A 16121-nucleotide genomic window follows, 5' to 3' on the forward strand; every position below is an offset into this window, starting at 1 on the left:
TTGTGTACAAATTCCTGTAAAACTAATCTCCATCGCTCCTTTATTTGCTTTAACGGTGCTTCTTCCTGCACTAGTTGTCTGACCCTGGGGCATGTCAGGAGGCGGAGTTGTTTCAAAATAGCCGCGTAGAACCAGAATAATCACCACAACAGACAGAAGCCCTCAGCTCATATTCAACTGACTCCGGTTATTTGTCTTCGCCTTTCCTGTCCGTCATCGGCAAGCTGCTCTTAACCTTCACCAACATGCCTGCAGCTCTGAAGCGTAAACCAGATGTTAACTAACGTCGCTGCGCCGGGGCTTCGGCCTTGTCTATGTTTAGTCATGTCTATTCTCTCTGTTTGATGTTACTTGATACAGCCCGTCCGCCAACTATGAGTTCAAGCTCAATTGAGTCAGAATCGCGTCTATTTATACTGTAACCAGCTGACGTGTTGACTGCTTGTTAAGGACGTGTTTGTCGACAACTCGCCAGCGTTTGTCGCACAAAAGCAAGAGTGTGGATGTGGATTTTTCGTACATAATTGGGACACATTTCCTCGGTGGGTTGGCTGTGATGATCGGCGGCAGTTTGAAGGGTTATTTGCGACTACAAACGGGGGCGGAGGCAGCGATTTCGCTGCTGCCTAGTGTGTCATCATAAAACAGAGTCTTCTGCCAGGCAGCGTCACCAGCAGATCAAGTTAATTCACTCTCTGACCTTTGTTGATGCGAAACGTCTGTCACGTATTACAGCTTATGTCCAGTATTTTCCACTTCATCTGTTCGGCATGCAATCAAAGTTGGGAGTCATTTTCATTCGAGTGCGTCTCAATCCAGAGGATGAAGCTAATCGTTCTCATAATGGGCTCTTTGAAAGGGACCTTTATGACCCTTTGTTTGATTAGATCATGATTATGATCATTCACATTTCCCAACATCTGACTACACAAACACATTTAGTGGCCCGCTCCCCTTCAACTCCCTAACTTTTATTGTTAATGTTCACCGCCGTGTTAACGGCAATCAGTGTGATTCTTGACCCCTGAATTGTTGGCATACTAATATTTAACTGGATGGTTAGTCGCATGCTGAAAGGCATGCATCCAGCCATTGTTGCCTTGGTATTTACATTTCTGGGCATTTGGTGAAGCAATTCTGCAAGAATTTGATCCGTTAGTGGTCGCAACACTTTACTTTAAACAATGCAGATTAGTGTGCGTCTGTGTGTGCATGTAGCATTGTGTTGTTTAGGATTTAATGGATAGTGAATCGTCATTTCTTTAACGTTATATCTACTGTGTCCAGTCGATATGACGCTGCCGCCAGAACCCAGTTAGCTTAGCTTAGCATAAAGACTGGTCACAGTGGGAAACAGTTAGCCTGGCTCGGTCTGAAGGCAATCAGCCCGTCAAGCGCATCTCAATGCCATATCTGATTTTGTTTATTAAAAAACGGAAGTGTAAAAGCAACATGCTGTGGTTTAACAAGATTGTGTTATTTAATGTAACCAACATAGTAGCCCAGCACATAAACCACAAGGTCCCATGTCGCACCTTGGTACAGATTAAATAAATAACAGTGGGTGGATTTATCTGTCTTATCTTCTGATAAACCTCGCTGTTTGCTGTCTTTATGCTCTACTAAGCTGACGTACAGTATATCAACATCTACTCTCTTATCTTTCAGGAGGAAAGTAAAATGTGCGGATAACCTTTAACATATTCCCAAAATGCGTGCTGTCAGATTGAATCCACTCGTGCAACGGCAGTATTCCCACATGCAGTCTCGGTTTCCTCATTTGCTGGATCTTCTAAAAAGCAGATTTTTACATCACAACCTACATAGTTTTACTTCGGGTTGCTTCTATACTGGAATCCATCCATCTGACCTTTTCCTGAGCCGTTCAAATAGTACCTTCGCTCTTCTATTTGGAGTCATGGAACAACTCCACGTGTGGAACGAGTCGGGAGCTGCATTCTGGGGATGTGTGACCTGGGGTGAACTCGCTGGAAACACACGCTCGTGCAACAGGAGCTATTTGTTACATGGGCCGCATGTTACGACGCGGCCCGGTCGAAAGCAAGGTGAAGCGGGTTGTGAGGTGAGCTTTTGGACGTCTGCAGTTCAAGTGACACTGCGTGTAACGCCACACTGTGGACATTTGATTCGGGGTCAGTGTAATAGCTGTGCAATCCCAGATGCTGCAAGACTGGAAACTCCAAAGTGGAAGATATAGAGGGATTAACGGGGGAGGGCCCTCATATTGCAGATGAGGGAGGAGGAAGGATGGAGCTGGGGGTTCAATGGGAATCCACATCGGGCGTTTCCTCCTTTGATAGAAATGACAAAAACACAATACAACGCAATATTTGGGGAAAAATGACAGAAAATGAAAATATACTGGTTTTTATAGAGATTATGGTTCAATACCACATATAACCGACCACATCGTCCATGTTTTGAACAAGAGCCACCCAAGATTATCTCCTATATATGGGTTGCTCTCCAAAGTGACCCCGTTGACGACCATTGGAAGCTCTTTTGTTGAACGCCTACCCCACCCATGGGTGCGGGAATCCAGGGCTTGTCTGTAAAAGAGTCATTTCCGCCTGCGTCGGGTGTCCTGGGTGGAAACTAGCGGGCATATTTTCCTACAGTGCCTCAGCGAAGGAGCGCGTGACTGCGAACGCCGCGATGAGTCGACCCAGTCACTCCGGGGACAGGAGCGAGCGCGGAGGGCTTAAAGGGGAGCACTTTGACACCAGCCACGCTATTTCACTTCCCACGTTTTTGGTTTGTAGTCGCGCAAAGATTGCTGTGTCAAACTTTGGCGCGATCTGTTCGCGGCGAATAGAAACGGGACAGCCGGCGATGGAGCGTGACACGACAACTTGATTTCAAAAGGGTCGACCCAAATGACTTCCTCCGAGCGACAGTAAATATCAAGGACAAGTACAAAACTCTGCGGTTAACCCGCTCCGCGTGTCCTGTTCCGTCTAATGTGTGTGTCTGACTCATCAGATCTCTACTTAATGCCACGAGCTGGTCACCATTTGGCGGCGGGCGGCGCATTACGCGAATGAAGTCCGTTATCTTCTATGCTAAAGGCACACCCTTATTAAAGGACTCTTTCAATTACATGACATCTGCTTTCAGGGAATGTGGCATCGACGTTGCACTTTCAAGAACGTCCGCGTCAGTTGGAAAGTTTGAAAAACAGCACAGGTGGCAGAACAGATACAACGACACGAAGGGTTTCGACATGGCTCAAGAGGAAGGAGAGGAAACCCGGAGGTGCTCCTCTGGTGTTATTTACACTCTGTCTCAATTCCTCTTTCGACATGTTGTGGTTGAGCATGTCACACGCGCTCACACACACACACACACACAGGCATATATCAGGGCTTTGACCTGTGCTTTTCGTGCAATAAGAAGGTCAATAATTAACCGACTGCACTTTCATGACCAGGGTGTATGTGCGATGTGCTCTCATGCGTCCTCACGTGCCCGGGCAGATCCAGGAGATGTTTTGGAAACAGGAGCAGAGCAGCTCAACCCAGCTAAAGACAGTCCACAGGGAGATGTGTGTGTGTGTGTGTGTGTGTGTGTGTGTGTGTGTGTGTGTGGGAGGGGGGTGAGAGTGTCATCAAGAGATGACTCAACAACCGCAAAAGGACGGTGGAGAAATCAGACATCATCATAAACTGAGGGATCCGCTTTTTGGTCCCCTGTTTGGCGAGAGTCGAGCGTCTGCGCCGGGATTAGCGTCGTTCGGCTGGTGCTAGCGTTAGCTTTGGCTCACAGCTGCCAGGCCAGGTGCCCCTCCTCCCCACCTTCACATGTGCAAGGGCTGTGGGGTGTAGCATGACTCTGAACATGAACCGTTGCACAAGTGGACCACCTGTCCGCCATGGCGATCATTCTCCATGTGACGATTAGGTGGGCAGATTATGTAAAGATGTGTTTCACAACCTTTTATGTCAGATGTATAACCCCCGCAGCCCGGCAGCTCAAATGCCTATTTATTGACACCATAATCGACCTCTTTCGCCATTTGTTCATGACCATTTTGACTGTTTGTGCATCGTCACTTTACGCTTTTAACCATTAGCTTAAAGTAACTGTCCGCTGTACTGTCCGTTATGTTAGGATACCAATTTTAAATATTTAACTGTTACTTTGAACTCACGATTGTAACTGTTATGTGTTACTTTAAGATAACAATGTACTGTTTATCTGTTAACATTACTTTAAGATTACTATTTCAATTGTTCGTTTGTTAATGTTCCTTCAAGCTAACAATTTTAACAATTTATCTATTTCTTCAAAATAAGATCTGTGACTTCAAGCTAACAAAGTTAATTTAAGCTAACAATTTATCTATTTCTTTAACCTAAGAATAGATGCATCTGTGACTAAGCTAACAAAGTTTCTTTAAGCTAACAATTTTAACGTATCTGTGACTTTAAGCTAACCATTTAATGTCTGTTTATCCATTGTTTTTAGCTCACTGGTACTTCACTCTTTCACCTTCTCTGACGGCTTGCTAACTTAGCTTCCATGCCCACTTTCAAGTCGCAATCAGCTGTTATCGGACTCCACAAAGGAACATAATTATAATTTTGGATTCTACTCCACAATTTTATTTCCACCCTGAGGCAACTGCAGGGGTAACGTTACCGTCTCGCTTTCCAAGAACCAAGATAAACCACGTGCTGTGAATCAGTGCTGAAGAGCAACGGGCTTCAGAGTGTGTGCTATTTTCAGTTATGTGGTTAATTTAAGGAGAGAACTCCTGCTGAGGGACCCAGGAGAAACGTAAATCCAGACTGAAGAGAGCCTCTTCGTGACCGCCTCATGACTAAACATGGATCTGTGCACACTGTCAGCAGGGGCATGAAAGGCCAAGCTGCTCTCATCACACTTCCTTGAAGCGCCAGCGTGAGCGTGAGTGTGTGTGGCCTGACCTTGTTTTACCTTATACCGTGACACTCCTTTGGAAATCTCCCAATCTCCCGTTTTTATCGGCTCCATCACAGCTTCCACCCTCACACGAGCACAACTCAGGGTGAACTGTGCGCACAGGTTCCTCCCTGTTGATGCACTCTCTGAACCCGCCAGCATCTGACACCGCTTGTTGGAATGCCAAACAGTCACATTGTTGTCCATCGTCAGCAACTTCTTGGAAAGACGCATATTTTACTCGCGCGTCCCCGGGCCTCAAGTCAGCCTCTATTTCCTCGCACGATCTTCTTCCTCTCCTTTTATTCAAGTTATTCAATCAATGGAGGCGGGGGGAGATTACACTCTGCTCGCAGAGCCCTTCTGTTGACAGCTATTGCTTTATATGCATGATGTTACAAAAAAAAATGTGCATGAAACCTCGCAAATCTGCTAATTAGAGCCTTTAATTTGCAATTTAAAAAAGAAATGGAAGCGAGGATGTTTTTCTTTGGGAATGTGTAATTGAGTGAAGATCATCAAAGCGTTGAGAAACTGGAAACAGACCGGGGATATGGAACAACTCCAAGCATGATTCAAGCAAATCTGCAGCTTTTCTTTTTTCTCTCTCTCTCTCTCTCTCTCTCTCTCTCTCTCTCTCTCTCTCTCTCTCTCTCTCTCTCTCTCTCTCTCTCTCTCATCCCGCTTATGTAAATCTAGGAAGTTGAAGAGCAGCTTTGAACACAACAGAGACCTTTTTTGTGTCTCTTTGGAGTTGTACCGGTACGGCTCAGGCTCCCGAGACAATACGACACAAACAGGAACAGCTTTGTGTTTTTATGGCTGCATGAATGTATATTTATTTATTTATTTTGTACTGTTATTTGGGACAGAGCCGGTGTAGGTGTTAGGTATGCGGTAACCACACCATCCATATGTATGCACATGGTAATTAAGCTCGTGCAGATGAGAACGCTGGCAGTTTTTTTTTACACCAGCAGGTCCTTTAAATTGGATGTGTGAATATGCATAGACACACGCAGAAGGACGGAAAAGCACTCTTCCGCTCTCCCACAAAAAAACACTCGGTGCAATGATTACCTGCCTTGCCACTCAGGGGCCATTTGCTGTTACCACAAAGCTGATTATCTCACCCCTACAGCAGGCTGTGTTTGCGGCTTTGCGATTTTCTCCCAAATGCCCACACTGCTATTTGTAGAAATGTTACCTAGCTGGCACAGGCTGAAATATGTTTGTGTTTGTGTGGATATTTTTGCGTCTGGGTGAGTGTGTGTGTGTGTGTTTGGCGGGTGGGTGGGTGTTTGTGTGGAATGGAAGGCTGTAAGAATGGAGGGATGGATGACACAAGCAGGGTAGAAGTGGTGGGAGGCTGGTGTCAGGGCCCTACTCCTACTACCAGGCTGGATGCAGTATCTGACAGCTGACTGAGAGTCTGCAGCCCCCCCCGCTACCCCCTCTTTACACAGTCCCACCAAAAAGGTCAGCACTTAAATCAGCTCCGCTCTCTGGATGCCTCTCTTCCTCCCGCACCGCCTCAATTTGCCCCCCCCACACTTAGCCGCGCTTGACCGTATCTCGCAAGGGGTGGAAATGTAGTTTTTTGGAGAAAAAAAAAGAGCCTCGAAAAGAGTCCGTCTGTACCATGTGACGTCCACGGTGCGTTAAAGGTTCCAAAGGCAGGGGATTATGCGCGCCGGAGGACATGTGTAATTTCAGTACACTTTACTGTGTGTGGAAAATTGCCATTCCCAAAGTCATAGCTGCTGGTCTCGCCGCTCTACGCATTCATAATTTCCAGATCTTTCATTCCCCCTCTTGGTTCCGTCTCATGTCTATAATTTGCCCTCACACACCGGGGCCCTCTTCGGCGGCCCCGTGGCCCTTCCGCCTGCACGCCACCGGGAGTCACGTCCTCTGCAAATGATCCAAAAAAAATGGCAGATTTAAATACTATTTAACGCGCAACGAGGAATCACGCAGGCGTGGAAACGGCGCAGCTAATAGAAAAAAAAACAGGACGGACCAGACTCCACTTACCGGACGTGAGTAATCCGACGTGTGATCTCATACCTTTTGTTTTCAATACACGACACCTGTGTGCTTTTGACGACTCACGGCACCTGTTCAACAAACACATCACTATCATAATGCATCATCTGTCACGCCCCCATTTCACTGCATAACACTCCTATTATTCACCTATTACACTGTTTTTTTTTCCTCTTTTCTTTTACATAATCAGGGCCCTGATAAATTAACAGGTCTGCCGGCGCTGTCAGCTGCATGAATTATCATTAAACACGAGGAGTGAAATGTCAACGGGGGTGCGTGTGGAGTGTGTCCCGCGATTTTTACGAGGCTAACAAGAGAACTGATGTAAAATAGATGAAGAGGATTTGGGGTCAAGTGTCCGCTGAGAGACCCTCGTCATGTTTTTCAAGTCTGATGAGGTTTAAAGTCGCTCCGCAACCCCTTGATCCATACAGCCGGTGACTCAGCCTGAATCAAGACGCTCATGCAGGAAAATATCCCGCTGTCTCACAGCCTGTGTGTGTGTGTGTGTGTGTGTGTGTGTGTGTGTGTGTGTGTGTCACGTGGGTGCCTCTGTCTGTACATGAAGAAATATTTGTGAGTCCATTCTTCCCGTTTCTTTATGATGAATTTGTATTGCCCGCAACTTGACTGTGAGCTCCTAACTATACAGCGATAGGCAAACTGTCCCCCGAAAGGGGAAGCTACATTTTTAAACTCCTTTTTTTCGTTACTTTCAGTCTTATAAAAATAAAAATTTAGCCTATAAAATGTCAGAAAATAGTGAAGTTCAAACATCCTAGAGCCCAAAAGGGGGACGCCTTCTGATCCCACGATTTGAAATAATCAACAAATCGTTCATCAAGGAGCTGAAACAGTCGATAGCTACGCTAGCAGCTCTCCGAGGCTGCTGACATCAGCATGCTAACACGCTCACAGTGGCCACAAAGGACCACAAGTAACGTTGTACCTCATTCACCAGCTAAGCTTAGCTTAGCTTGCATTGCTAACATTAGCTAACTAGCCCTAAACACAACGCACAGCACGGGAATGTCATGGCTTGAGATTATGTTTTCCATCATAAACCACATAATATCACATCAAATAGTTGAGAGATTAACCCATAAGCACTAATTTTCTATGACAACCAATCACAGAGCAGAGTAAATATCACAGAGTATATATTTACATGTGTATATCTATATAGACATATACTTATATACACTCTTCCACGCCTCGCCCACGACATTTCTTCACCCTCAGATGGTTCAGCGGCCGGCGACACCACAGACGCTCACGGTCCGTGTCCTCTTCTAAAGACGGATGAACGCGCGGCTCAACCGTCATTTAACAACTGACAACATCATCCTGAATGGCGATGATTCACTCGGGCCGGTCATGGATTCCTGCTCCGGCTGACTCAGTAAACATAGCCCAGTGAGGCGCTCACAAAAAGCTGCGAGTCGCTTGGCGGTTAGAGCACCATTTAAAGATGACACCGTGGATTGTCATGGCGCACATCGTGTTATTCAGACGGTGCGGTCCTTTTAATTACGGTGTACTCGGCCTTGCACGCTGGATAGAGAGTGACTCATTACAAGCCGGGCCTCAGGCGGCCTGAAACACCAACGAGTGGCCCTCGAGCGAGGGCCCTCGTAGAACCCTCATCCTCCTATATATATATATATATATATATATATATATATATATATATATATATATATATAGATGCACTACATTTTATCGCTTCCATATCAGCGAGCAGCACTTCAGCGCCACCGGAGTTCATGAGACACTCGCTTCATTAGGATGTGAGGCTGAGGCAGCTCCACACTTCTTGGGTGGAAGCAGCTGAGAGGAAAAGATGAATCCAGTGATTCACTTCCTTGTCACAAGAAATACAACCTAAATAAAGCCCTCTGTGACAGCACACGTCCACCGAAGTACTACACACCTAGATGTTCCACACACTCAGCAGCAGACTTCTTCCTCCTCCTCCTCCTCCTCCTCCTCCTCTTTGGAAGTCACTGCACTCTCTCGTTTCAGCCGCCCGACTGAGCTCTCAAGCGGAGCGAACGGAGCGCACCCCCGGTCACTTTTCCGCCCCGTCCTTTTCAGCGGGAGCGGCGTCGCGTAGCAGAGGGAGAGAATGGAGCGGCGCTCGGTTTCCACATCCCGTATCATAAATCTGGATTAAAGAAGTGGTGGTTTTGACAGGGCCGTTTCATCTCGTCCGTCTGAAGTGTTACTCACATCTCCAGGCCCCTCGAGGGCTGACTGATGAGGGAGTGTGTGTGTGTGTGTGTGTGTATGGGTGGGTGTGTGTGTGTGCAGCTGGGGCGAGAAGGGTTTGATGAAAGAGACAGACAGGCTGGAAAGGAGAACAGAGAGCAGGATGTGTGAAAGGTGTTGAGAAGCAGTTCTTTTTTCTTTCTTTTTATTTTTTTCCATGGATGCTGAGCCAAGTCGCGGCCTGCAAGTCTACACAGCACGTGCCGTCAATGGAAAGGGATATTTCAACGGTCGTGAGACAGATAACGCCGCTCGGAGGAAAAACCACAAGTAGCAGTCACGAGAGCCTACTTCTGTGTAAACACCGATACCTCCACTGTAGTCTGCACTTGTTGAAGGCCCCTCGAGGAGTGTTGACATTCAGAATCAACCGGTCGGCGCTCTGAGCTCCGAGAGCCTGGAGGCGGCACGTGAATGAGGTCAGCGGCTCCCGGAGCCTGGGCTGAAAACCTGTGGTTAAGAAACAAGAGAAAGAAAAAAAAGGCCCGGCTTTCCACAGGGCGGCCGGCGGAGGAGTTTTCCTGGCTTTGTGGCCGAGGCCTGAGGTCATCACTCATAACAAAACGAGTGCAGCCAGCTCATTTAAATCAAGGCAGGGACCGAGAGTTCCACATAACTCCTGCCCACAAGTGGGCCCTGCAACATCAAAAGTGAGTAAGCAGAGCAGAGCATTAATAAAAAAAAACACACACACACACAAAAAAAGAGGATCCTTCTTTTATAAAGGAGTTGCCCCCGAAGGAAATCTGTGGTTTTTAATGACAAATAGGCAAGAGTTCCTTCCCCGAAACTGTGGTTTCGACGAGAGAAGCAGAATAGAAATGGGATTGATCTGAAACGCTCCGGCGCAGAAAACAGCAGATATCTGCTGCCCCCAAGAGGCAGAAACATGCACTACACGACAAACAAACTGGCAAACAAGTCGCTTACATGTTTGTGTTTACTTCCAGTGGCCAAGTCTGCTGAATGAGAAGAGCCAGTGTGTGTGTGCGTAATAAGCCCTGCTGATTGGTTTTACTTCTAAATATTATAATTCATCACAAGTCAATTAGACGCAGTTGTCTTTGTGCATCGATACTACAACACATGATCTCCATTAAATAGCAGGAGAGGAACCGGTTGAAAGAAAAGCACCAGCAGGTATTTCCAAATAAATTTATTTTTGTTAATTCATCCACTGTACAACGCAAGCATGGAATCTTCTGGACACTGATGTGACTGAGCTGGAAACACAGACGGACCATTACTTTCCATCAAAGAAACAGAAAAGATTACCTAGAGAGGGGGAGGTAAGGAAAGAAACACAGAGACTCAGTTTGAGCTACTCATAACAGTGAAAACAAAACTGTAATTTCTTGTCAATATTTCCATTTAACAACTGCGAGCACATGCGTCATTACGCTGTCGGGTTAAACTAAACAACACGAACATGTCTCTGATGATCGGATCGCGTGCGGCGAGCTGAGATGTCGTACCGCGGGTTCTACTCCAGAGCCTTGACGAGGGCCTCGTTGGCCTCTATGCTGATCTGAACTGCCGCCCTCGCCGCCTCGTCGGACGCGCCTGCCATTTCGGACTGGGCCTTCTCCAGGTTGGCCCTGGCAGCCTAAAAGAAAAAAAAAAAAAAAGAGAGAAAATGTGTCAATGAGAAAAGGAAAGCAAACGATAAGGCCCACAGTTTAGATTCAGATTTGTGTTGCCCTGTTCTGACTGCGTCCGTCGCTTTTTTTGGGCACATTCAGATTGATTTCACACTTTTTTTGCATATTAAATCTCAGCGTTTGAATAGCGATTCCGAGCAGCCGCACCGGAGGAAAACAACTAATAAATGGTCTGCTGGTACTTTTCTGCTATGTGGACAACAGACTCGGGTTCTGCACCCGCAACGAGACGGCGGACGCTGCCCTCGTTGGAAAGCAGCGTCACCTGGGCCACCACGTAGTTCCTGACACACACCTACATCGAGACTAGAGCAACCACATGCAAAGACATCGCCGACGACTGGACACACAAAGACAATCACTTGCAAATGAAAATGAGTACAGTCTGCCTTAAAGATCTGATTTGAGAAACAAAATCGGATTTGCCTGGAGTCTAGACGTAGCCACAAACGCCTCATGCAGGCTGATTATCCTGGTAATTCAGTAAATTTTAAAAACAGCCCGATAAGCTGAACCTAACCGGTACCAACTGTGATGCGAAAGTCAGAAAAGCGAGGCTGAGCAACGACGTCGAGTCAAAAGTGGGGACTAGGACGAGCAGAGAAAAGCCCCACTGCCTCTTTGCTATGAAAGCTCCATTTGTCACGGCAGTGATTAGAAACGAGAAATGCCAAACATAGCTGGGAGTTAAAGGTCTCCCAGTGGGGATTTGACACATCTGCTATAACTCAACAGTGACTGACCTTTCCCTCCTTATTAACAGCGTGGGCCCCATGTGCATTTTCACCGCAGAGCAGAGGACAATGAGGGAAAAAAATAACTAATTTACTGCCACAGAGTCAACTTGACAGTGACACTGGCACTGCCCAAGGTCAAAAGAGAGACAGCTCGGCGGCGAGTGCATAATAGCGCAGCCTGGCATTAACAAGACTGACATTTAAACAAGGGGCTCGACATCGAAGGTCCGACCGGAGCGCTGATCAGATGGCTAATCATCGGCTGGGAGGTGATCATCAGCGCAGAGGATCAGAAATGAGAGCAATTACCGCGGGCCTCCACAAATTGGCTATGGACACCAATCACACAAATGTCATTCGGCTAAAAGATCCATAAAGAATTGACCGACCCCACATGAGACTTTAACCCCGCGAGATGCGAGTGAAAGTGCAAGACCGCTTCAATTATTTCACATGTGACAAAGATATCTCTCTTTTACAAAACATGCAACAATCTAAGCGGTGTTGACAAAACCTCTCTTTCCTGATACTGACCAAACCCTGCAGGTATAAACTTGACACACACACCATCATAATAATACAAATAATATCAAAAAAGAGGGATTCATCTTTTTGTTTGGCCACGTCCGCAGCGAAATCAAAGTTTAGAGCCGACGGCAGAGCAGAGCTGCTCAGGATTCGAGAACGCAGCGGTCACAGAGAGCAGAGGTTTTGTGAAGTGAAAGTTAGGTGCAATTCAAAGTCTTTTAGTTTTTTATGATAGAAAATCCATGAATAAATCATAAAAAGGTCTGTGTTTCGAATGCAATAGAACAAAAAGGAAATCCGAAGTTCAATTGGGTTTCCACAAAACATGCATTTATGGCGACTTCCTCATTCAAAATATGTAGTGTTGGATCATCAAAACCCTTTAAACAGGAATCAATACCACTACAATTAGTTTAAATCATATAAAAAAGGTAAATGCAGTGTTGCACAAAGCAAACATCACCTGTACAATATAATCCAGTCACTTAACTTTGCTTTAACTACACTTCTGTGAAACTCGTGCTGAGACTTTAAGAAGTCAGGATTCTTTTTCTTTTGAAATTGGATTCATTTTATTGGGTTCACTCCTCCTTTTCTCGATTGATTTTTTCCATTGTGATGTTCTCGTACGTGATGCAGCATGTAACTATATTTAGCCGCTCCACTTCGATGGCTACTCAAGGCTCAGCGCTAATGCTTAAAAGCGGTTGCCGGGCCAACAACCAGGCGTCAGCTCGCATCCGCCGAAACTGAAAACACGAGAGCCATTTTCAAACCATTTATATTTTGAGTAGTTGAGATACCATGCAGTTATACGTCAGCTTCAGAATAAAATGTGACATAAAGAGTCCAAGTATTATTACGGTTATCAAGCATTGTTAGATTTATCTGATATGTTGAAGTATTTTAATCTTTAGTGTTTTCAGTTAATGTGTCCTGGTATAGGAAATATGAGTAGTGGCAGTGGCAACCATTACTGTTGAGCCCTGTGAATACTTCCCTGACACAGAGGAGACTTATAGAATAACCCAAGCTCTCATGTTTAAACAATGCAAAACACCATGTTTAATATAATCATGAGGCTGCATGGGAATTAAAATAGACTGCACAGTAAGATATCACACAATGTCTAGAATAGTATGCAGAATCCTATATTATCATTTCATTGTAAATGAATTGAATTTTGATAGAGCAAACATGTAGCTAAATCAAAAAAGAGACATCGAGGACCCAAATGTCGTTCAGCTAAAAGATCTATAAAGAATTGACTGACCCCTCACGAGACTTTAACCCCACTAGATGAGGGTGAAAGCGCAAGACAGCTTCAATGTTTTCCCTAATTAATTTTTTTTAATTATCCGGTGGTATTTATGGTCTTTTTGTCCAACATTAGCGCAGATGCCGCTCCAGTTTGTATGCAAGTGGCGTGATGTTGACATTATACTCACAGCAATGTCCAGCTGGTCCAAAGATGCAGCCTCCTCAACGAGCAGTTGCACCGAAGAATCAGCGTTGACTGTTACTGACCCACTGCTCACTGCGTGTACACACACACACACACACACACCAGAGTAACTACACATGCCAACATACAGTCATAACCAATGATGCAATGTGCATTATAGAGCCAGGACCTCCTTCCTCACTCTCAGGCTAGCTTCTGGCCAACAGTGCACTCTCTCGAGGGTTTTTGTTAGCATTACATAAACCCAGCTTCTTGGTCAAATCGATGGGGATGTTGGAGCTAATTAATAGCAAAATCAGCTTTGCATACGGAATAAAAAAGTGCATGCATCAGCTTTTCACAAAGATCAATAATAAAACAATAACATCAAAATGGGGGGGCAAGCCAGAAAAGTTGGGCCAAATATTCGGTGATCTCTATTTGATGACTAGTCAGAGCAGATGTTAGAAATGTAAGTATTGAAAAGAAGAAAAAACATTAACATAGTAACTTGTGTAAGAATATGTGGTGCTCTGACATTTTGGTTTCTTTTTTTTTTATTATGAGCTATTATCTACCTACACCTGTTTGAAGGCATCAAATGATTTTTTTTCTTTCTTTTCATTTTAGCACCAGGAAAATTAGGTAGAGGCCCAGCAGGTAAACTGACTTCAGACAGTCACATTTGTTTTAGGAGAGTAAAACCTCACCAAAGAATTTGGCAGCGGTGCCGTCGTCGCTGAAGACCGTCACAACACCGGGCCGGAGGACCTGCAGGGTGGGCACGTGGGCAGGAAGGATACCGAACGCACCGGTGAGCGTGGGAACGTCTACCTGTTTCACGCTGGCCCCGTTGAAGAACACCTGGACAGTGGAGACAGGAGATGGAGAAATGCATTCACTGACATGAAGGAATGGTGAATGACAGCTGCCAAAATGTAGAGTTTACAACAGTGATACAACCACTCACTGTCACTTGACTTTATATGCAAAATAATGCAACACAAAACTGTGTATATCATGTTTGTAATTTTAAAAAAAATTATGTTTTACTGGATCAAATAGATCAGGTCTGCAGCAGCATGTGAAGTAAACCTGCAGCTATGTGTGGAAGTGGAGCTCCAGAGGAACAGTGGACTGAATTTAGTCAAGACATGAACCTCAAGGTTAGAGAGCATTAAAGGCACTGCTGCTAAGTGACCTCTTCATAATCAAGTTAATATTAAACTAACAACATACATTTTAAAACATATTCATACAATTATTTAACAGGGAACGAGTAATATCGTTTCGCAAATTAAACCCCGGCCAAAGACATTGAATGACAGCTAGCTTAAAACAAGCTAAGCTACATCTTACACCTTCGGGACACGAACCGTCTGCGTGCACGAAAAGTACTTGTCCGCGTGGCAGTGAGTTCAACCCCACGTATTAGTACAACACCTCAAAAACGAGACGTTTGCTGCACATTTCGAGGGTGCATTTCAACAAGATAACGCAGTTAGCAGCCTAAGCTAGCTAGGGCCCGAGAAGCCTCGGGTTGACGTGAGCGAGCTACCTGCGTCGGGGAGGCGAAAGTGAAGGACATCTGCGGACCTCCGGAGACGGCTTCGGCGTAGCAGCGAGCCTGCCTCAGCACGGGGAGGGAGCGGCGGAGAAACCTGGCTGCCATCATGTCCGAAAATCTGACTGCTTTTGATTTAAAGTTGAAGTGAATGACAGAGATCCTCAAGCCCCTAATGCGTGAAGGCAGTCAGTGTGCGCTCGGAAGGACAAGGACGTTGGTAACCTACCCATAAAGCTTTACGGTCACGCAAAGCATGCTGGGTACTGTGGTCTTATTTTGAAAACACGTTTAGAAAGATGAATACGGTTTTTTTTTATTGTGAATTATTTGAGAATGTAGGGGGTCGTCGCAGGTCTTTCGCAGCATATTAAACCAACGCAAGTATTATATTGTTTTTGAAAAAAAAAAAGTTTCACTCACAAACCAAACACTCTCTTTCAGCTACTGAGTCCGACATACATTTAAGTTTTTGTCGCTGGGTTTCATATAACACGTGAAAAGGATTTAGGGAGCAACATTTGGGTAAGAGTAGCCCATTTTACAACGAATGATGAACTGTACACGAATTTATCGTGTATGAAACTCACGTCACCACTAGATGGCGCCAAAGGTTACAGTAACATGTTAAGTGCTGCATGGGCAACAGATAGGGGCCCACTCCGTTTGATTTCAGAGTTTTTGCTCTTTTGTATGCCACTTTTGTAGGACACACACACGCGCGCACACACGCACGCACACGCACAGACTTCTGAACTCAATGCTACCCCATTTTAGTCCAAACGGATGACTTTACACACCTAATTAATACAACACAACAACACCAAAAGAGATGCGTTTTAAGTAAATAGAGAGACATAGTTTACATTCACCGTGACACTCCCCCCTCCCTTGCACCCGAAACAGCGACTGAGCGTCGC

The 16121-nt window shown here is 45.5% G+C and overlaps 1 protein-coding gene across 3 annotated transcripts; it reads right to left on the minus strand.

Moving 5' to 3' along the window:
- Positions 1-10408: 10408 nt before the first annotated feature.
- Positions 10409-15434, minus strand: atp5f1d (ATP synthase F1 subunit delta). Of its 3 annotated transcripts, none has more exons than XR_011078312.1 (5): positions 15196-15434; positions 14348-14501; positions 13642-13730; positions 10697-10873; positions 10409-10542 (listed from the first exon to the last, which is right to left on the minus strand). XR_011078312.1 is itself a non-coding variant. In XM_068591409.1 (5 exons), exons 1-4 carry the CDS (start codon positions 15310-15312, stop codon positions 10751-10753), a joined length of 483 nt encoding a protein of 160 aa, XP_068447510.1. In that variant the 5' UTR covers positions 15313-15434; the 3' UTR covers positions 10409-10542; positions 10743-10750. The 3 variants fall into 3 exon arrangements, 2 of the variants coding, with proteins under 2 accessions (XP_068447510.1, XP_068447509.1); XM_068591409.1 differs by having other exon boundaries at positions 10743-10873; XM_068591408.1 differs by having other exon boundaries at positions 10409-10873.
- Between the last annotated feature and the right edge of the window lie 687 nt (positions 15435-16121).

Source organism: Clinocottus analis, unplaced genomic scaffold (assembly GCF_023055335.1).
Source record: "Clinocottus analis isolate CAN_PGR_092001 unplaced genomic scaffold, fCliAna1.0.p SCAF_25, whole genome shotgun sequence".
Lineage (NCBI taxonomy): Eukaryota > Metazoa > Chordata > Actinopteri > Perciformes > Cottidae > Clinocottus > Clinocottus analis.

Bases quoted from the DNA above. Each gene is read 5' to 3' on its own strand.
- atp5f1d (XM_068591409.1), bottom strand. From the start codon at position 15,312: ATGATGGCAGCCAGGTTTCTCCGCCGCTCCCTCCCCGTGCTGAGGCAG. The intron at 13,731-14,347 runs GTGAGGTTTTAC...GTGTACACGCAG, and splicing joins CACCGCTGCCAAATTCTTTG to TGAGCAGTGGGTCAGTAACA. The intron at 10,874-13,641 runs GTGAGTATAATG...TTTTTCTTTTAG, and splicing joins TGGACCAGCTGGACATTGCT to GCTGCCAGGGCCAACCTGGA.